This window comes from Lithobates pipiens, unplaced genomic scaffold (assembly GCF_037356315.1).
Source record: "Lithobates pipiens isolate NorthernLeopardFrog02 unplaced genomic scaffold, aLitPip1_a1.2 Scaffold_19, whole genome shotgun sequence".
Taxonomy (NCBI): domain Eukaryota; kingdom Metazoa; phylum Chordata; class Amphibia; order Anura; family Ranidae; genus Lithobates; species Lithobates pipiens.
This window is the reverse complement of record NW_027507764.1, coordinates 237,249,859-237,271,470: the sequence shown is the minus strand read 5'-3', so window position 1 is coordinate 237,271,470 and position 21,612 is coordinate 237,249,859. Positions and strand designations below refer to the sequence as shown.

Genomic DNA, 21,612 nt, shown 5'->3' with positions numbered 1-21,612 from the left:
GGAAAGAGCTGAAAACTGCTGTTCACAAACGCTCTCCATCCAACCTCACTGAGCTCGAGCTGTTTTGCAAGGAAGAATGGGCAAGAATTTCAGTCTCTCGATGTGCAAAACTGATAGAGACATACCCCAAGCGACTTGCAGCTGTAATCGCAGCAAAAGGTGGCTCTACAAAGTATTAACGCAAGGGTGCCGAATAATTTTGCACGCCCCACTTTTCATTTTTTTATTCGTTTAAAAAAGTTTCAAAAATCCAATAGATTTCGTTCCACTTCACAATTGTGTCCCACTTGTTGGTGATTCTTCACAAAAAATAAAAATTTTGTATCTTTATGTTTGAAGCCTGAAATGTGGCAAAAGGTTGAAAAGTTCAAGGGGGCCGAATACTTTCGCAAGGCACTGTGTATATATATATGTGTATGTGTATATATATATATATATATATATATATATATTATATTATATAATGTTTGGGGGTTCTAAGTAATTTTCTAGCAAAAAAAAATAATTTTAATTTGTATACAACAAATCTTAAAAAGAGGCTCGGTCCTTAAGTGGTTAAAGAAAAAGTCCTGAAATTATTTATCTTTGTCTCATTTTTTTACATCACAGAAACCTGACATTTTAACAGGGATGTGTAGACTTTTACACTGTATCTATTTATTGCAAATATCTGTGCAAGTTTCTGTGGGTGGTGCCTTAAAAATCTGTGGTCGCTTTCTAGTTTTGTTTTGTGTTTTAAACAAATCTATCAGGATAAATTATGGGAACTTCCACTGCTAATTGCTGTACTTGTAAGTACAGCATGTACTTCTTTGTTGTCATCCCTATCCTTCCTTTACCATTTGGTAAATCACTGGCTTGAAACAAGCATGTGTATGCCAGATTTGAAAATAATATGCACATGATTAAGAGCTTGGTGACCCCTGCTAACGAATACAGTTTGACAATGCCAGCCATGCAGCTTCAAGAACAAGCCAGCAATGCTTTCATACTTCTACACTGACTATGCGCTTTCAGTTTAGATTTTTCTATAAAAAAAAAGATTGTAATTGCAAATTTTACCAATCAATACTATTAAATGTTCTACTGTATATTAAAAGAGCAGCAAAATATGTCTTTTGTTTTAAAACATGTCGGTTGATTCAAATAAATGTTAAAGCAACTGCAGAAAAGAAGATGGGTGTCTAATGGTTAAAGCTTTAATTTTAATTTCTTCCTCCTTCCAGCACTGTTTATCAGGTGCTATTAGTGAGCTGCCATTAACAGCTGTGCGGCTACACAGTGTTGCAGATGAAAGCTGCTGCAGGGTCCCTGATTACAAAAATTAAATAGTGTGTATTGGCTTTCTGCTGCTTCTCTGCAGGAAATCTCACTCATAATTCCTTTGCATCTAGACTCAGCAGGAGAAGATTGACAGCATTGAAGACCATGTCAACACTGCTGCTGTGAATGTTGAAGAGGGAACCAAGAACCTGGGGAAGGTAGGAATATTCCCCTGCTGTTGAATCAATGGTACTCTGCCTACTAGCAATCTTCTGTATTAACCCAATTGATCTGCCGTCTTTAATGCTGAGGGAAACAGCAATTAAGGAAATAAGAAAGGAATGACACATGGGTAGGAAGGAGGGCTTAGTACAGAAGAAATCAATCTCTGCTGTGATATGCTATCACATTCATTCTTTAAGTACTAAGAAGCAGACGTCCTGCACTTGGCACAAAGTTAAATTCTTTTTTTTTTTTTAAACTAAATTCAGAGTTAAGATATTTTGCTGAATGGCTAGGATGCTCTATATTATAAGCCAGTGACATAAATGCACAGTACATGTTTCATCATTACTGCTTTGTAATACAGGATTACAGACCACTTCATAAAATCTGTGACATACTGAAACATTTAACATATTTATTACAACTACTGGTATATGCTTACTTTAAAAAACATAAATTTGAAAGTCTTGGTGGTACAGATAATTTATGTCTATTAGGTCTGCGAGTGCACTTAGTTCTGCGAGAGGTCTGCGAGTGCACGTAGGTCTGCGAGTGCACGTTGGTCTGCTAGAGGTCTGCGGGTGCCATAGGTCTGCGAGTGCACGTAGGTCTGCGAGTACCCGTGTATTGTCTTGAGTATTAGTGTCAGGAAGCTAGTTGTTGGGTAATTTGGACAGGGTATACTCCCAAATCCTCATTAAATTTAATGGGTACGATGCCCAGCGGGTGTGGAGAGGCAACTTGTTGTACATCTTACAGCATGTATGCGTTCCTTGATCATCCAATCGAGGGTGAATACTGCTGTGCAAAATGTAGGCGCATTGTTTCCCTGGAAGCCCAGGTTCTGAATCTGGGGACGCAACTGTCAGCACTGACAAGTCCCTCCATACTAAAGGTGAGCCAGGGTCGTACACGGCAGGTGTTGGCAGGGGCCTGCACAGAGGTGGGTGGAGACAAAGAGGTGCAGGCACTAGCAAAGAGTAGATGGGTGACAGTCAGGAAGGGTAGAGGGGCAAGAGCCAGGGAGGCCGATCCAGGGTTGGAGCATCCCAATAAGTACGCTCCATTGAGTGACATTGGTGATCCCAGTCAGGGACCAGCACTGCTGGAGCTAAGGGACTCTCCTAGCAGCCGGGGGAAGAACTCCTCCAGTGAGGGGGGGGGGGGGAGTGAAGGGAAAGAAAAGACAGATTCTGGTGGTAGGGGACTCAATTCTTAGGACAGAGAGGCCAATCTGTAACAAAGACCTGAAGCGTTGAACAGTATGTTGTCTGCCAGGCGCTTGGGTTCGGCACATCACAGTTCTGGTGGACAGATTACTGGGAGGGGCTGGGGAAGACCCAGCTGTCATGGTGCACGTTGGCATCAACGACAAAGTCAGAGGTAGATGGAGTGTCCTAAAGAACAATTTTTAGGGACTTAGAGGGAAAGGACCTCCAAGGTAGTATTCTCAAGAATACTACCAGTACATCGAGCCACACCAGAAAGGCAGAGGAAGATTAGGGAAGTAAACAAGTGGCTGAAGAGCTGGTGTAGTAAGGAGGGGTTTGGGTTCCTGAAGGACTGGGCAGACTTCTCAGTCGATAACCAGTACTATAGAAGGGACAGACTGCACCTAAATGAGGAGGTTGCAGATCAGCTAGGAATGAAGATAACCGAAAAGTTAGAGGGGTTTTTAAACTAGGCGATGGGGGGGAGGGTGCAGAGGTAGAGATATTAAGCATGGAACATATTCCAGAGGGTAGTATTGGGGGCATTAGTGGTAGGTTGACCAAAGCACATAAACCCAAGATAAGTGTAGTAGCAAGTCCTAGTTGCAATCTCGGAACACCCAATAAGAGGATAATATGCAACCAGTCTACACTACATGGCATGTTCACCGATGCCAGGAGCCTGGCGGACAAGATGGGTGAACCATAGATACTATTGTACGAGGAGGATTTGGATTTTGTGGGAATTTCAGAGACCTGGTTCAACAGCTCTCATGATTGGCTGCCAAACATTCAAGGGTATACCCTTTATCACAAGGATAGAGAGGGTAAAAAGGGGGAGGGGTATGCCTATATATCAAGAATAATGTACAAGTGAATGTGAGAGATGACATCACTAAGGGTGCTAGGGAGGAGGTGGAATGCTTATGGGTAGAGCTCCAAAGGGATGAAGCTAAGGGTAAAATAATACTGGGAGTATGCTATAGGCCTCTTAATCTGAGGGAGGAAGATTAGCAGCAAGGATGGGAAGTGTTATCATAATGGGGGATTTTAACCACTTCCCACCCGGCCAATGCATATATACGGCCGGGTGGGAGCCGTCTACTCCTGATAGGCCGTTCAGGAACGTCCTTCAGGAGTAGCGGGATCGCGCGCTCGCGCAGCGGCGTGATCCCGATGTGCTCGTGTCACCCGGACACGGCACATCTCAGATCGGCAGGAGGGCTCTGTGATTGGCCCTCCTGATCACATGACGGCCGTGTCCAATCACGGCCGTCATGTGATGTAAACAAACAGCCGGTTGCTAGGCAATCGGCTCTCCTCTCCTCACACGGAAGTCACCGCTGAGGAGAGGAGAGCAGAACGCTGCAGCCGGCTAATGATCAGTGAGTATGGGCTGCTTTTTACAGCTTTTTACTCACTGATCATCAGTGTAGTGTAAACACACAACACACCACACAGTACAAACACAGTCCCCACATATGTGCCCAAAACACACATGTCCCCAAAACATACATGTCCCCAAATAATAAAAACACATGTCCCTAATAATAAAAACATGTCCCCCACATATGTCCCACTAAAATCACATGTCCCAATGATTATCTGCACACATATGTACGTGATCACCTGCACACATATGTACATGATCATTTGCGTACATATGTCCGTGATCACACAAACCAATTATTATACACTTAACGGAATTTTTTTTACCAAAAACATGTAGCAGAATACATTTTGGCTTAAATTTATGACAAAATTTGATTTTATTGGATTTCTTTTCAAATAGAAAAAAGAAAATATTGTTTTTTTTCCAAATTTCCGCTATTTTTGCGCTTATATCGCAAAAAAAAAAAACACGGAGTCGTGAATAAATAACACCAAAATAAAGCTCTATTTGTGCGAACAAAATGATAACAATTTCATTTGGGTACAGTGTAGCATGACCGCGCAATTGTCACTGAAAGCGCTAGAGCGCTGAAAGCTGAAAATTGGGCTGGGAAGGAAGGGGGTGAAAGTGCCCTGTATTGTAGTGGTTAATTATCCAGACATAGACTGAGCAGAGGGAACCACGCATTCATCTAAGGCTTGCCAGTTCCTAAATGTCTTGCAGGACAATTTTATGGGTCAGATGGTAGATGCACCAACTAGAAATAAAGCGTTATTGGATCTACTGATTACCAACAATACAGACCTGATCACGGATGTGAAAATACGGGGCAATTTAGGAAACAGCGACCACGGGTCAATTGGCTTCTGTATAAATCACACAAATAGGAAACATAAGGGGAATACAAAGACAATGAATTTCAAAAGAGCCAACTTTCCTAAACTACGAACCTTACTTGAAGGCATAAATTAGGAAAAAAACGTGGAGGAGAGATGGGTTTGCTTTAAGAACATATTAAATAAGGGCATTAGCAAATGCATCCCCTTGGGTAATAAATGAAGAAGGCTTTAAAAAAATACAAAGTTGAGGGATCATCATCAGCATTCACACTTTTTAAAGAATGCAACAAGAAATTATAGAACATGAGAGACACATAGCGGAGGAGAGCAAAAAAAATTCCAGGAAATTCTTTAAGTATGTAAATAGTAAAAAAGACCATATTGGCCCCATAAAGAATGAGGAAGGACATCTGGTTACAAAGGATGGGGAGATGGCGAAGGTATTGAATTTATTCTTCTCAGTCTTCACAAGGGAATCAGGGGGGCTTCAGTAACCAAAACTGCAGTGTTTATCCTCAAGACACATCACAGGAAGCACCTCCATGGTTAACAGAGGACAGTATTAAAATTAGACTTGGGAAATTTAACATTAATAAATCACCGTGACCAGATGGCTTGCACCCGAGGGTATTTGGGGAACTCAGTCGAGTAATTGCCAGACCATTGTTCCTAATTTTTACTGACAGTCTACTGACTGGAATGGTACCAGCTGATTGGAGAAAAGCCAATGTAGCACCAATATTTAAAAGGGCCCCAAATACATCCCTGGGAATTACAGACCAGTTAGCCTAACATCAATAATATGTAAACTCTTGGAGGGGATGATAAGGGACTAAATACAATATTTTAGTAATGAGAATGGTATCATTAGCAGTAATCGGCATGGATTCATGAAGAATCGTTCTTGCCCAACCAATCTACTAACCTTCTATGAGGAGGTGAGTTGCCAGCTAGATAAAGGAAGGCCCGTAGTTGTGGTGTATCTGGATTTTGCAAAAGCATTTCATACAGTTCCCTGTAAACGTTTACTGTACAAAATAAGGTTCCTTGGCATTGGCCATAAGGTGAGTACATGGATTGAAAACTGGCTACAAGGTAGAGTTCAGAGGGTGGTGATAAATGGGGGAGTACGTTTAATGGTCAGGGGTGGATAGTGGGTTCCCCCAGGGTTCTGTGCTGGGACCAATCCTATTTAATTTGTTCATAAATGACCTGGAGGATGGGGTAAACAGTTCAATCTCTGTATTTGCGGATGATACTAAGCTAAGCAGGGCAATAACTTCTCTGCAGGATGTGGAAACCTTGCAAAAAGATGTGAACAAATTAATGGGGTGGGCAACTACATGGCAAATGAGGTTCAATGTAGAAAAATTTAAAATAATGCATTTGGGTGGCAAAAATGTGAATGCAATCTATACACTGGGGGAAGAACCTCTGGGGGAATCTAGGATGGAAAAGGACCTGTGGGTCCTAGTAGATGATAGGCTCAGCAATGGCAAGCAATGCCAATCTACTGCTAACAAAGCAAACAGAATATTGGCATGCATTAAAAAGGGGATCAACTCTAGAGATAAAGTGCTAATTCTCCCGCTCTACAAGACTCTGGTCCGGCTGCACCTGGAATATGCTGTCCAGTTCTGGGCACCAGTCCTCAGGAAGGATGTACTGGAAATGGAGCGAGTACAAAGAAGGGCAACAAAGCTGATAAAGGGTATGGAGGATATTAGTTATGAGGAAAGGTTGCGAGCACTGAACTTATTCTCTCTGGAGAAAAGACGCTTGAGAGGGGATATGATTTCAATATACAAATACCATACTGGTTTCAATATACAAATACCATACTGGTGAACCCACAATAGGGATAAAACTTTTTCTCAAAAGGGAGTTTAACAAGACTCGTGGCCACTCATTAAAATTAGAAGAAAAGAGGTTTAACCTTAAACTACGTAGAGGGTTCTTTACTGTAAGAGCGGCAAGGATGTGGAATTCCCTTCCACAGGTGATAGTTTCAAGGAACTATTAGATAAGCACCTGAACGACCACAACAAATTAGTATGTCGAGGTATGTTGAGGTCTTACTAATGATTTGAACAGGGGCAAAATATCTGTCTCTGGAGTTCATACCTCTCTTAATGCAAGAAAGTATTTTGCTTGGTTTGGAAACTGCAGCTTGGCATTGCATGCTATTATTGAGCTTATGATCTACCAAAACCCTAAGATCCTTCTCCACCATTGATTCTCCCAGTTGTACTCCCCCAAGTGTGCACTGTTGAAGGCTTGGAAGCCGCTGTCCACAGGTAGATGAGTCACTATGACTGCAGAGGACTGCAGAATAGTGCATTTGTGGCCTCTTTGGTCAGGGTAAGAGATAAGCTGGGCAATTTCTGGCATAAAGTCAAATGTGACTGTAGAAAAGAAAACCTCCTCCTAGAGCAGGGGTCTCAAAGTGCTGTTACAAAACTATAAGTCCCATCATGCCTCTGCCTGTGGGAGTCATGCTTGTAATTGTTAGCCCTACAATGCCTCATGGGACTTGTAGTTTTGCAACAGCTGGAGGGCCACCAGTTTGAGACCCCTGTCCTAGAGGGTAGCAGGTCCAGCAACACCCAATAGAGTACAGCGTCAGAGGACTGTGAGGAGGGGATAGACTCCAGTACTAACAAGTAACCTGACTCCATTCTATGTACATCATCACTAAAGACCCATACACACTATCAGTTTTTCTGCTGAGTTTTTCCTTAAGATTTACCAAATGGAAACTCCTAAGGTTTGACCTCATATTATATGGTTTTGGTAAATCTGAAGGAAAAAGTCAGCAGAAAAACTGATAGTGTGTATGGGGCTTAACAAAACCTGCCCCATGTTTAGAATCAGAACATGTTGCAGCCCCAAATGTGGTAATCTAAGAACAGGCTGAAGAGGCTAGGCTTTAAGTACCCACTGAATCTGGGCAGTTGGTAGTTGTCAAATAGAGCTGAAAAGTCCAGCAGGCAGAGAAGACCAAGAATCATTGCAGATGGGCAATATTAACAGAGCTGGGATTGAAGTCCGATGTGGTTCGTAGCAGGAGCAGAAGAAAGGAAGGAAGGAAAGAGGCAATGTGCATATGCAATACTCCACTCAGCAGAATGACATCAGCATATAGTCCCACAGCATTAACTCCTTTAACCACTTGACCACTGGGCACTTAAACTTTCGGTGCTCTCACATTTTGAATGACAATTACTCAGTCATGCAACACTGTACCCATATGGATTTTTTGTCCTTTTTTTCACACAAATAGAGCTTTCTTTTGGTGGTATTTAATCACTGCTGGGTTTTTATTTTGTGCTATAAAAGAAAAAAGACCGAAAGTTCAGTAAAAAAAAAATAATAATTTGTCTTCGTTTGTTATAAAATTTAGCAGATTAGTAATTTTTCTTCATAAATTTTGGCCAAAATTTATACTACTACATATCTTTAGTAAAAATAAGTACAAATTGGTGGATATTATTTGGTCTTTGTGAAAGTTATAAAGTCCACAAGCTATGGTGCCAATATCTGAAAATTGATCACACCTGAAGTACTGACAGCCTATCTCATTTCTTGAGACCCTAACATGCCAGAAAAGTACAAATACCCCCAAATGACCCCTTTTTGGAAAGAAGACATTCCAAGGTATTTAGTAAGAGGCATGATTAGTTTTTTGAAGTTGTCATTTTTTGCCACAATTCTTTGCAAAATCAAATTTTTCAAGATTCATATGTATCTGGCCTTACTCAGATCATTTGAGTGTGTATCTTGTGATTCATATATGAGTTGAGACAACCAGTCCTGCTGGTTGTCTTGGTGAAGTCTGTTGGTTGTGTGTTGAGGGATAAGGTGGGGGGTGGGGGGGTTCTCGGAGACAGGTAGGTGTAAGGGTTGGAGTTGGATTTGTTTAGGGTTTGGGGGGAAAGGAGTGGAAAGGATTGTAGAGATGGCTATAGTGTGGGGTTGGCTGGAGTGTAAGAGGATGGGTTAGGTCGAGTCAGGGGGGGCAGGTGCCTCCTAACTGGCCCTGGATCTCGGCCCCGCCCTCCTCAGTCCCTCTATGCCAGTGATGGCGAACCTTGGCACCCCAGATGTTTTGGAACTACATTTCCCATGATGCCCATGCACTCTGCAGTGTAGTTTAGCATCATGGGAAATGTAGTTCCAAAACATCTGGGGTGCCAAGGTTCGCCATCATTGCTCTATGCATTCATTATTGCTTAGAGTGCTATGAGCTTGTTGAGAGAGTGTGTATTGGAATCGCTTTAGGTAACGTATGCTTATGATCATTCTTATGCTGTAGGGAATCGCCGGCTGAAAAAGCTGATATCTGAATGATGCCTGTAGCTACAGGCATCATTCAGATATCCCCGCACAAAGTCAAGGACATCATATGATGGCCGGCGGGCGGGAAGTGGTTAAAATGCATTTTTATTAACACAAAGTTGTCCATTTATACAATATTTCTAACACGTAGCATGTACATACCAAAAATGACACCCCAAAATTGATTCTCCTACTCCTCCTGAGTACGGCGATACAACATGTGTGAGACTGGCTGGGTATTGCAGGGTATCACAGAGTATGGCTGAGCATGGCTGAGTATGGCTGGGTATTGCAGAGTATCACCGGGTATGGCTGGGTATTGCAGGGTATCACCAACTATGGCTGGGTATTGCAGGGTATCACCAACTATGGCTGGGTATTGCTGAGTATTCCTGGGTATTGCTGAGTATTCCTGGGTATTGCTGAGTATTCCTGGGTATGGCTGAGTATTCCTGGGTATTGCAGGGTATTGGCAGGGCATTGCTGGGTATTCCAGAGTATTGGCAGGGTATTGCAGAGTATTGGCAAGGCATTGCAGAGTATTGGCAGGGCATTGCTGGGTATTGCAGGATATTGGCAGGGAATTGCTGGGTTAATTGTCAGTGAGCAGCGCTGTGGGCACTGCAGATCAAGCCCACATCGCTGCTGACACCGATCTCTCCCCTCCACTGTACCGATCGGTACAGAGAGGGGAGGGAGGAACAAGTTACATTACAAGTGATCGCTCCATCATTTGACAGAGCGATCACGTGGTAAACGGCCGCGATGAGTGGCTGTTTATCGTGATCCGTGACCCGGCCTTAGGACCCGGCGGTCACGGATGCTCTCGAGTGCGTGCGAGCAGAATTCTGGGAGGACGTACTGTAGCCCTGTAGCCATCATTCGGACTGAGGACAGCTGTGCCAGCTAGCTGTGCCAATGCAAAGGGACTTACTGCAGCTACACAGAAATTAATCTTGATTTAAAGAACAAATTAGATTAAGACTTAAATCGGTAAAGCTGAGAAAAGGTGTCCATTCTCATAGGACACTAGCCAAAAACAAAGGCATTCTGGTAGAAATGTAGGCCAGCCCTGGGATAACCTGTCTTTTTTTGCTTACCAGTGTCCGTTTATCCCTGTATGCAGCAGCATAAGTCAGAGGTTTATGCCTTCCCACAGCTCTAATGGGCAAGAAAGAAAATGAGTAAATTGTCACTTATGATGTGTGTTGTATGCTTAGGAGTTTATGTAAATATATTTTATTCACTTTTAGGCACTAAAATACAAGCTGGCCGTGCTTCCTGCAGCAGGCGCTCTCATTGGTGGTATAGTTGGAGGTCCGATTGGCTTGCTGGCAGGATTTAAAGTAGCAGGTGTTGCAGCTGCAATTGGCGGAGGCTTTCTGGGCTTCACAGGTGGAAAAATGTTACAAAGAAAAAAGGAAAACGTTGAAAAGGAAGACGTTTGCGATACAAAAGTTTCTGTCAAAGAAGAAGAAAAAGCCACCTGAAGGACTTATTTCAGTGATTTTTAAGGATGCCTTTTATTGGTAGAATAAAGTTGAAAAATGTTGAGACCATTTGAGGCCACTATTCAAGTACAGTGTAAGTACACCCAAAGCAAATTGTGTAATGCCCAGGGTGTAATTAATGCAACAAAGAAAAATCTGAGTTGTTACTGTAACCAATTTCTAGTTTCTTCTCACTGTAGCTTGTTAAATTACAGTGATTCTTGTCAAAGTGAAGAAATGTCATCAGCACACCAAGGATTCCTCAAAAGGGTCCAAAGCTTTACGTTCGTGGTCACATGGTAAACACACAACAGCATTTTGGAGCCACACAGGGCCCCATTGTCAGTCTTTGTCACTTGCCTGACAAAGGGGCCCTAAGTGGCTCCAAAACGTTGCTGTAGGTTTACCATGTGACCACGAACGTAAAGCTTTGGACCCTTTTGAGAAATCCTTGGTGTGCTGATGACATTTCTTCACTTTGTCTACGGTTTCCAGCCTGTGGTCATAACAGCACCCAGCATTACTGAACAGACATTTTATTGAATGTGTGCGTGGAGAATATAGTGTAGTCTGCAGACATCCCTGTTTTTCCTTTATTGCAGATGTCTTAAAGCAGTACTAAAGCTGAAAACAAAAATGTAATATATTGCAGCTTAGCAACTCGCAAATGAGGTGGCTGCATTGTTTTTTTTTTTTTTTCAGACTATCTTTAACTTGATTTTTACCTGGTGATCCTGCCAGTAACACTCTTCTTGTCCCAGGGTGTCTCCACTCTGGATGGAAGACCAACAGAGACACCAATGGACATCAGCATTGTCAATGTAGGAAGTGTTACACTAGCAGATTTAGATTGATTGACCGACAAATTAAAGCCAACCTCCAGCTAAGACTGTTTAAATAGAGCAACAGTGTATCTACTTTTGAGGGATTTATATTCATTAATAAAAGCTGACCATTGTAAGCACCCTTGTCAAAATTAAATAATTTATCTCCACCCTCTAACTGCCACTTTTGCTGGTCAACTTGGCCAGTTAAAGGAAGTTGAAAAATGACTTGCTGGCAGGATAACAAGGTGAAAACAGGGTGAAAATAAGGGGAAAAGGGCTAAATAAAGAAATGCAGACACCACATTTAAGAACAATAATATAATATATATAATATCATTTGAATGTTTTTCAGCTTTCTATACACACAATATTACTATTGTGATTATTATAAACAGCTAACACACACACAATTTAAAAACTATTGACCTTGGGAAATGGTTTAGGAATATGGTATTTATATTAAGGAAAATTGGCTTCATGCATTTTTGATTACCTTTTAGTAATGACCTTTTCTTTGCACAAAATGTAAAATAAATTTTGTAAATATATATGTAATGTGGTGTCATGTAAATGTAAAATAAATTCTTATTCTAAATCAGCATCCATGTTTAAAACTTTCTAAGAACCTTTGCTGCCCTTGTGGATACTTGGTTGCATACTTGTGTGATTTAAAGCGGAGTTCCGGACACAGAATTTTTTTTTTCTGGCATCCAATCATAATGCATTAATAACCCCAATAAACTTTATATATGTTTGCTAGTGGATCTTAATTTTATATATTTTTTATACTTACTATTTAGAAAATACTCTTCTGGCTGTTGCCATGATGATTGTGGGCATGTGAAGACCAATCGCAATCTCTTCCTGGATTTGCGATGGAGAAGTGCATGCTGGGTAATAAGAATGAACCTCTCGATTTCACGCATGCACAATGCACCGACGGCCGTAGCGCCGATTGTTTAAAAAGTTGCCATAACAACAGGTGGCAACGGAGGAAGGTCCCATCCCATTGTTATGGCAACATAGATGTGACCTGCCTTAAAGCGGGAGTCCGCCGGGACTCCGCGTTTTTTTTTTTTTTTTTTTTTTAAAGTCAGCAGCTACAAATACTGCAGCTGCTGACTTTTAAAATGGTGACACTTACTTGTCCAGCGCGCTCGCGATGTCGGCACCCGAAGCCGATCTCTAGATCGACACTCGGGTGCTGCCGCCGCCATCTGCCGCCGCGGACCCGGAAGTGGCAGATTAGGACCCACTGGGTACTCTGGTGAGTAAAAAATGTTTTCCCCAAATGTTTATAAATATTATAAAAGGACTGTGAATATGTAAAAATGTTTTCTGGGTGGAACTCTGCTTTAAAGTACTGAAGCCAGAAAATAAACATAAAAGCCAACTATTATTTTTCAAGGTAGTTTTAAAAGGTGGCCTAAATTTTTCTATCATGACAAATTTCCTTTAACCAAGAGATACAAGGTTAACATTTGGTCTTAAAGTATGTGTGACCCCAAAATGGGATCGAGAGAGACAGAAATATATTGCTGCCTACAGGAGGATTTGGACAGTACTAACAAAAACAGGGGCCAGTCTAATATTACCCCTCCTATTATCAGCATACCTGCGTTTGGTGGAAAAGCAGTACCAGAAATAGATTTTATGCTATATACAAAATTGCCATTTTCTGTGCTATTCATTAACCGGTTCCCGACCAGCGCACGCCGATGTACGTCGGCAGAATGGCACGGGCAGGCATATTGGCGTACAGGTACATCCAATCTTCAATGCCGCCCTGCCATCGCGAGCGTGCCGCAGGCGGCGCGCTCGCATGCCGGTCGGGACCCCCGTGAGTCCGGTCGCGGGTCCCGCGGACTCGATCGCCGTGGGCATACTCGCGATCGTCTCACGGGACGGCTGAATGGAGGAAATGCCGTGTAAACAGCATTTCTCCATTCTGCCTAGCAACTAGTGACACTGATCTCTGCTCCATATGATTGGAGCAGAGATCAGTGTTCACTAAATGAAGGCCCAACCCCCCCACAGTTAGTAACACACCCCTAGGAACACTTAACCCCTTCACTGCCAGTGTCATTTACACAAGAATCACTACATTTATATAGCAGTGATTATTGTATAAATGACAATGGTCCCAAAAATGTGTCAAAAATGTCCGATGTGTCCGCCACAATGTCGCAGTCACAATAAAAATCGCTGATCGCCACCATTACTAGTAAAAAAAATAATAATAAAAAATGATTAATAAAAATGCCATAAAGCTATCCCTATTTTGTAAACGCTATAACTTTTGCACAAACCAATCAATAATCGCTTATTGCGATTTTTTTTTTTACCAAAAATATGTAGAAGAATACGTATCGGCCTAAACTGAGGGGAAAAAATGTTTTTTTATATATTTTTGGGGGATATTATAACAAAAAGTAAAAAATAATGCGTTTTTTTCAAAATTGTCGCTCTATTTTTGTTTATAGCGCAAAAAATAAAAACCGCAAAGGTGATCAAATACCACCAAAAGCAAGCTCTATTTGTGGGAAAAAAAGGACGTCAATTTTGTTTGGGAGCCACGTCGCATGACCGCGCAATTGTCAGTTAAATCGACGCAGTGCCGAATCACAAAAAGTGGTCCGGTCTTTGACCAGCAAAATGGTCCGGTCTGTAAGTGGTTAAGGGAACAAAAGCAGTTCAACTGAGGGATGGGCAACAAAACACTAACAGGCCAACAAGAAAAAAAAAACAGAACTGGGGTCTACCCGAAGGACCTTGCGCCTGCAGCTGGCATCAGATGAGCCTGGTGTGGAAAAGTCCAGGAAGCCCTCACAGATTTAGTGAGTTTTGACAGGAAGGGGTGGAACACAAAACTTAAAAGTGTAAGCCTAAATGATGGTCTGTCCGAGCCATTGAGAATTGTTGAAACAGGAAGCTTGTTTCCCTTTATGGAGACCGTCAGCAATGATAAAGAGAGAATTAGTATCTCTAATGGAAGCAGTGGCTGTGAGATAGACATACATAAAGCATAGATTAGATCCAGACAATTGAAGATCTCCTGATGAGCTGGAGAACAGAGGGACAGAAGAACAATACCCTGGTTAAGGTGAAAGGCCTAAACTACCTTAAGAGGAAAGGAGGCTCTATGCCCCAAGACTACATTTTCCCTGTGTAAGCCTGGAAATGATTTTGATTCCATGGATTCACATATAAAGATACAAGGCCACCTTGTAAAGATTAAAGACACCAAAAAGGAGTGGGAAGCTAGTTTACAAGTGCCAAAAATTACTCTTTGATGGTACTCAGGATCAAATGCTGACTCATTTGCAGAAAGGCGAAGATTCCTCTCATGGAGTATTTTCTGAGATGCAAGTTTTTTTTTATTATTATATTTTATTTCCATTTTCTGAATGGTACAACATTAAGAAATATTCACAACTAACCATTCTTTTTAAAAGAAATAGAAAAAAAAAACAACAATTAGCAGATCTTAAATATATCATGTGTCAAAAATGATAATTCCAACAAAACATTTACTAATAAGTGTAACTAATAATTGTTATCCACATGAGACAGCAACCCCTATCCCTTCTTCCTCCCTTCTACATATCTTAAATAACTACATTAACAAACAATAAATAACCCCCAGTATATTTTATTATACTGTGAGTAAGGTTAAGATTACCCAAACTATTAATAGTATCAGCTGATATTCCATTCTGTATATTTAAATGTGAACATACAGTAAATTATGTATCTCCACCAAATGATGGAGTATAGTCTATTGACTAATTTCGACACCAAGTTTTTCCACCCTTAGTTCAATATATAGGCACTAGTAATCCAGTGCCTCATAATGGCTCTTCGAGCTGTCAATATACAGTATCTCACAAAAGTGAGTACACCCCTCACGTTTTTGTAAATATTTTATTCTATCTTTTCATGTGACAACACTGAAGAAATTACACTTAGCTACAATGTAAAGTAATGAGTGTACAGCTTGTATAACAGTGTAAATTTGCTGTCCCATCAACTCAATACACAGCCATTAGTGTCTAAACAGCTGGCAACAAAAGGTGTCATGTGACTCGCTGTGTTACAAGGTCTCAGGTGTGAATGGGAAGCAGGTGTGTTAAATTTAGTGTTATCGCTCTCACTCTCTCATACTGGTCACTGGAAGTTCAACATGGCACCTCATGGCAAAGAACTCTTTGAGGATCCGAACAAAAGATTTGTGGCTCTACATAAAGATGGCCTAGGCTATAAGAAGTTTTCCAAGACTCTGAAACTGACCTGCAGCACGGTGGCCAAGACCATACAGCTGTTTAACAGGACAGGTTCCACTCAGAACAGGCCTTGCCATGGCCAACCAAAGAAGTTGCGTGCACGTGCTCAGCATCATATCCAGAGGTTGTCTTTGGGAACAAGACGTATGAGTGCTGCCAGCATTGCTGCAGAGGTTGAAGGGGTGGGGAGTCAGCCTGTCAGTGCTCGGACCATACTCCGCACACTGCATCAAATTGGTTTCCATGGCTGTCATCCCAGAAGGAAGCCTCTTCTAAAGATGATGCACAAGAAAGCCTGCAAACAGTTTGCTGAAGACAAGCAGACTAAGGACATGGAGTATTGGAACCATGTTCTGTGGTCTGATGAGACCAAGATAAACTTATTTGGTTCAGATGGTGTCAAGCGTGTGTTGCGGCAGCCAGGTGAAGAGTACAAAGACAAGTGTGTTTTGCCTACAGTCAAGCATGGTGGTGGGAGTGTCATGGTCTGGGGCTGCATGAGTGCTGCTGGCACTGGGGAGCTACAGTTCATTGAGGGAACCATGAATACCAACATGTACTGTGCCATACTGAAGCCAAGCATGATCCCCTCCCTTCGGAGACTGGACCGCAGGGCAGTATTCCAACATAACGACCCCAAACACACCTCCAAGATGACTACTGCCTTGCTAAAGAAGCTGAGGGTAAAGGTGATGGACTGGCCAAGCATGTCTCCAGACCTAAACCCTATTGAGAATCTGCGGGGTATGCTCAAATGGAAGGTGGAGGAGCACATGGTCTCTAACATCCACCAGCTCAGTGATGTCATCATGGAGGGATGGAAGAGGACTCCAGTGACAACCTGTGAAGCTCTGGTGAACTCCATACCCAAGAGGCTTAAGGCAGTGCTGGAAAATAATGGTGGCCACACAAAATATTGACACCAATTTGGACATTTTCACTTAGGGGTCTACTCACTTTTGTTGCCAGCGGTTTAGACATTAATAACTGTGTTAAGTTATTTTTAGGGGACAGCAAATTTACACTGTTATACTACGAGCTGTACACTCACTACTTTATATTGTAGCAAAGTGTCATTTCGTGTTCTCACAGGAAATTATAGAATAAAATATTTACAAAAATGTGAGTGGTGTACTCACTTTTGTGAGATACTGTACATATATGAATCCACAGTAAATTAGATATCTGGCTATTTATAGTTCCCATTACTTCAACCTGGCTAAAGCTGAACAGTAACATCAAAGGGTCTTTGTGAATGGTAATTCATGTAATCAAATTAATATACCCCAACACTTGCTCCAAAAAGAATTACATCTTCAGACAATGCCAGTATGGGTCTATAGAAATTACTTTTTGGACATATTCCTGCATACGGCAATCAGGGATTTATTATAAGCAGAATGTATACTCTAGTAAGTAAGATACATGCATATTTTTAGCCCCCGAGTGCATAACTTAAAATTTTTTTCAACATTAACCGCTTGCCGACCAGCTGCCATCATTATACTGTGGCAGGTCAGCACGATTCCGCGAACCATCGTAGCTATACATCGGCTCGCGGGATCGGGATAGCAGGTGTCTGCTGCATAGCGGTGGTGCCGATGCTCGCGGCCGACGGTCACGATAACCGCCAGCCACGAGCGATCATGAGCAGGAGAGACAGAACAGGGACGAGTGTGTGTAAAGACACACTTCCCTGTTCTGACAGGAGTGACAGATCTTGTGTTCCTATTAGCTAGAAACCACGATCCGTCACTTCCTCTAGTCAGACCCCTCCCCCTTCAGTTAGAATCGCCTCCCAGGGAACATAGTTAACCCCTTAAACATCCCTAGTGTTAACCCCTTCACTGCCAGTGACATTTATACAGTAATCAATGCATTTTCATAGCACTGTCGCAGTCACGATAAAAATTGCAGATCGCCGGCATTACTAGTAAAAAAAAAAATAATAATAAAAATGCTATAAATCTATCCCCGCTATAACTTGCACAAACCAATCAATATTTGCTATTGCGTTTTTTTTTTTTACCAAAAATATGTGAACTGAGAAAAAATTTGATTTTTCTTAAAAAAAATGGGGATATTTATTATAACAAAACTTACAAAATATTGTGTTTTTGTTTTAACTTATCGCTCTTTTTTTGTTTATAGCGCAAAGAATAAAAACCCAAGAGGCAATCAAATACCACCAAAAGAAAGCTCTATTTGTGGGAAAAAAAAGGATGTCAATTTTGTTTGGATGCGGCATCGCATAACCATGCAACTGTCAGTTAAAGGGACGCAGTACCGAATGGCAAAAAATGGCCCAGTCATTCTGCAGCCAAATCTTCCAGGGCTGAAGTGGTTAAACCTAATTTTCCACATAGTTGCCCAATTAAACATTGACTTGTAAGTTAGAGACACCTCGTAAGGATGTTTTCCCACTGCATAGCTTGGTGTCATCTGCAAAGACTGAAATTGTACTTTTAATCCCAGATCCTATATCATTTATAAATACATTAATAAGTAAGGGATCCAACACTGAACTTTGGGGTACAAACCACTGATAACCCTAGACCAGTGATCCCCAACCTTTCTGGCAACGGGGACGGGCTGCATGGAAGAAAATTGTACCAAGGACCGGGGGGAGGGTGATGGGTCACGATTTTTCGTGGGCAATTGCTGGTGTTAGCACTTCAATCATCCCAGTGCCATGCTTGATATGATGTCAGGGTGATCGAAGCGCATTATTTTTATTATTACATTGTAGTAATAAATGTAATAGTTCAACTCGCCATAATGTAGAATCAGTGGGAGCACTGAGTGTGTCACCTGCCACCGTTGCCTGCTACCAGATGTGGATAGGCACTTACCGTGCTGTCTGTCACCAGATGCGAAATGTCAGTTGCCACATCGCCTGCCACGCTTACTGCCACAAGATGTGGATTGTCACTTGCCACATTGCCTGTCACCAGATGTGGAATGTCACTTGCCATGCCACCTGCCACATTGCCTGTCACCAGATGGGAACTGCGTCAAAAGTTTTTGCGAAATCCAAGTATACCACATCCACAGCCTCTGTCTAAGGTTTTACTTACCTCCTCATAAAAGGAAATCAGCTTTGTTTGACAACTTCTATCTTTCATTAATCCATGCTGTCTATTGCTTAAAATATTTTTTTCTAGCAAGAACTCATCATGCAGTCTTTTATTAACAGCTACATGCCAATTGTACATAAATATGCAGCCCCACTGGACTGGGCTTTTTTCCGTGGGGCTGCATATTTGTGTATCTCCCAGCACAGAAACCAGGGTCTCGTTCTAACGATCGAGACCTTGAACGGCCAATTCAGGGACACCTGATCGCTGTGATAGTCTCTGGCTATTACAGTGATTAGTCAATGTGAAGTCTGCCCCCGTGTTTTTTGTCTCTGTGAATGGACGAGAGAGATACACTGTATCATTCTTTGTCCTTCTAGAGATAGAATAAAAATGTGTGTGAAGAGAAAAAAATATATGATAATAATTAAAAAAATGAAATGATTTTTTTCTTAATACCTAGATCAAGATTGTATCTAGGTTAGTGCTTAGGTCAGGGTCAAAGGTCAGCATCAGTATTTTTTGGACAGTATTTTTTTTTTCTAATTCTAATAATTGGTGTCAGGTAAGATTAAAGAAAAAGCAAAACGTGCACTATTGTTTCTGAGCTGTACTACTGGTACATACAACAACTTGCATGCAAATATGTGGTATCTATGCGATCAGGAGCAGGAGAATTTATTTTGGGTTGTTCTTTGGTGGTAGGTTATGGTAGTAAATGACTTTACTTGCCGACCAGCTGCCGTTATATGGCTGGCTCTCCTGCGCGAATTGCTGTAGCTATACGGCGGCTCATACAGGCGTAGTTGCAGGCACGCTTGCTGCGGGAGTGTGCCCGCGGGTTGGGCAGACTTGATGTCTGGCGACAACCCACGATTGTCTAGTACATAGGCAGATCAGGGATCTGCCAGTGTAAACAAGCAGATCCGCGTTCTGACAGGGGACATGTTAGGGATCCATTGTTCCGAGTGATCGGGAACAGTGATGTCTATCCCTGGCATGCCATCCCCCTACAGTTATAACACACTGAGGGAACACAGTTAATCCCTTGATCGTCCCCCAGTGTTAACCACTTCCCTGCTAGTGTCATTTTAAATTGATGAGTGCATTTTTATAGCACTGATTACTGTAATAATGTCACTGGTCCCCAAAAACTGTAATTTGGGGTCAGATTTGTCCGCCGCAATGTCGCTGTCCCACTAAAAATTGCAGATCACCAGGGCATGGTCAAGCTGGCGACCTGAGTGGATGTGTCAGAGCGGAGCCTCTTTTATCAGTTTTTCACAGGATCTACCTTTATTTTACCTTCGCAAATACATGGGTATGAAAAGAGGCCCGGGAAAGAAAGGTGGATCTACTCCTAAGGCATCCCCGCAGCATAAGAAGTGGGCCCCTGTAGACCGCATGCACATGGTGTCCCAAACTGCGCCAGCAGATCCAGTGACAATGAAAGGGGATTGCTTCCAGGCCCTCATGCAGGCCATCTCCAGCTGCCAAACAACCTCAATGGCAAAAAATGACCTGCAGATGGATTTCGGGCTGATGTGGAGGGACATGAATAAACTGAGCAATCGGCTGGGTGAGGCTGAGCGGCGTGTGGGTGACTCGGAGGACTTCATCCGGGATCACCATGCTTCCATCCACACACTACAGGTGAAAATGAAGGCCCTCAATTCACGTGCGTAAGAGAGCGAAAACAGGAGCCGCAGGATTAACCTGAGGGTGGCGGATTTGCTGGAGGGAGCCGAGGGCAAAGATCCTACAGCCTTTACAGAGACCCTACTCCGCACCCTCCTCCCCCAGGCCTCGTTTTCCCAGCACTTTGTCATGGAGAGGGCCCACAGAATGCCATCTGTATGAGCCCAACCGGGGGGGGGGGGGGGGGGCCTTCATTTTCAGGATTGGGACCTGACATTTTGTGAAGCACGGAAAGTGGAAGAGCTCTGGTTCGAGAATGCAAAGATCATGCTGTTCCCGGACTACTCTGTTAACACCCAGAGGCTCCTCAGAACCTTTGACCTCGTCAAAGCTCAGCTTCATACCAGAGGCCTGAAGTACAGCATGTTGTTCCCGGCTTGCCTGCGGGTTGTGGATGGGGAATCCACCCGCTATTTCGCCTCGCTCAATGATGCCTCTGTGATTGGATACCCTGCCCCATTAACTGTATATGTTTTTCCTATTTTTCCTGTTTATGACCAGGCACTACCCCTTATGCTTCCTTCTCCCCGAAGGCTGTGCCTGACTGAGACTGTCACATTGATGTGTGGTCCCTGCGCCTTTGGCACAGAACACTGGCGGAACTCCACTATCCTTTTACTGCACTGCAGCACTGGCTGCAGCACATATCTACCTCACCTTTTGCAGCTGCTCTTGCGGCACTCGAGAACGTTATAGCCGGTCCTTGGCCACTCATTATTTCTTCCCTACTGCTGCTGATGCATTACTGGAGTGCTCCTCCTCATGGAAGACTGGAGGGGGTAACGGGAGACCCTTGACCTGGGAGTTTACAGTTACCACTGTTTTATGCTGTTGAGCTGTTTAAGTGTGTGCCCCTACCTAGCACTAGGTGTTTTTTTTAATTTTCCACATATACGTAGATCCCGATGACCTTTTTCTTTTATACAGGTGTATAGGCGGTTGCCGGACTGAACTGAACTTGCAGGCCA

The 21,612-nt window shown here is 42.6% G+C and overlaps 1 protein-coding gene across 9 annotated transcripts in view; it reads left to right on the top strand.

Moving 5' to 3' along the window:
• Positions 1–11,042, top strand: part of STX17 (syntaxin 17) — a 176,563-nt gene extending 165,521 nt beyond the window's left edge. For 7 of the 9 annotated variants that reach the window (XM_077491803.1, XM_077491806.1, XM_077491805.1 and 4 more), the window contains 2 exons: positions 1,395–1,481; positions 10,523–11,042. In XM_077491803.1, the coding sequence (XP_077347929.1) occupies positions 1,395–1,481; positions 10,523–10,759 (324 nt within the window). In that variant the 3' untranslated portion in view covers positions 10,760–11,042. The remainder of the gene's footprint in view (positions 1–1,394; positions 1,482–10,522) is intronic. The other 2 variants (XM_077491812.1, XM_077491811.1) reach the window with 2 other exon arrangements.
• Positions 11,043–21,612: the final 10,570 nt, after the last annotated feature.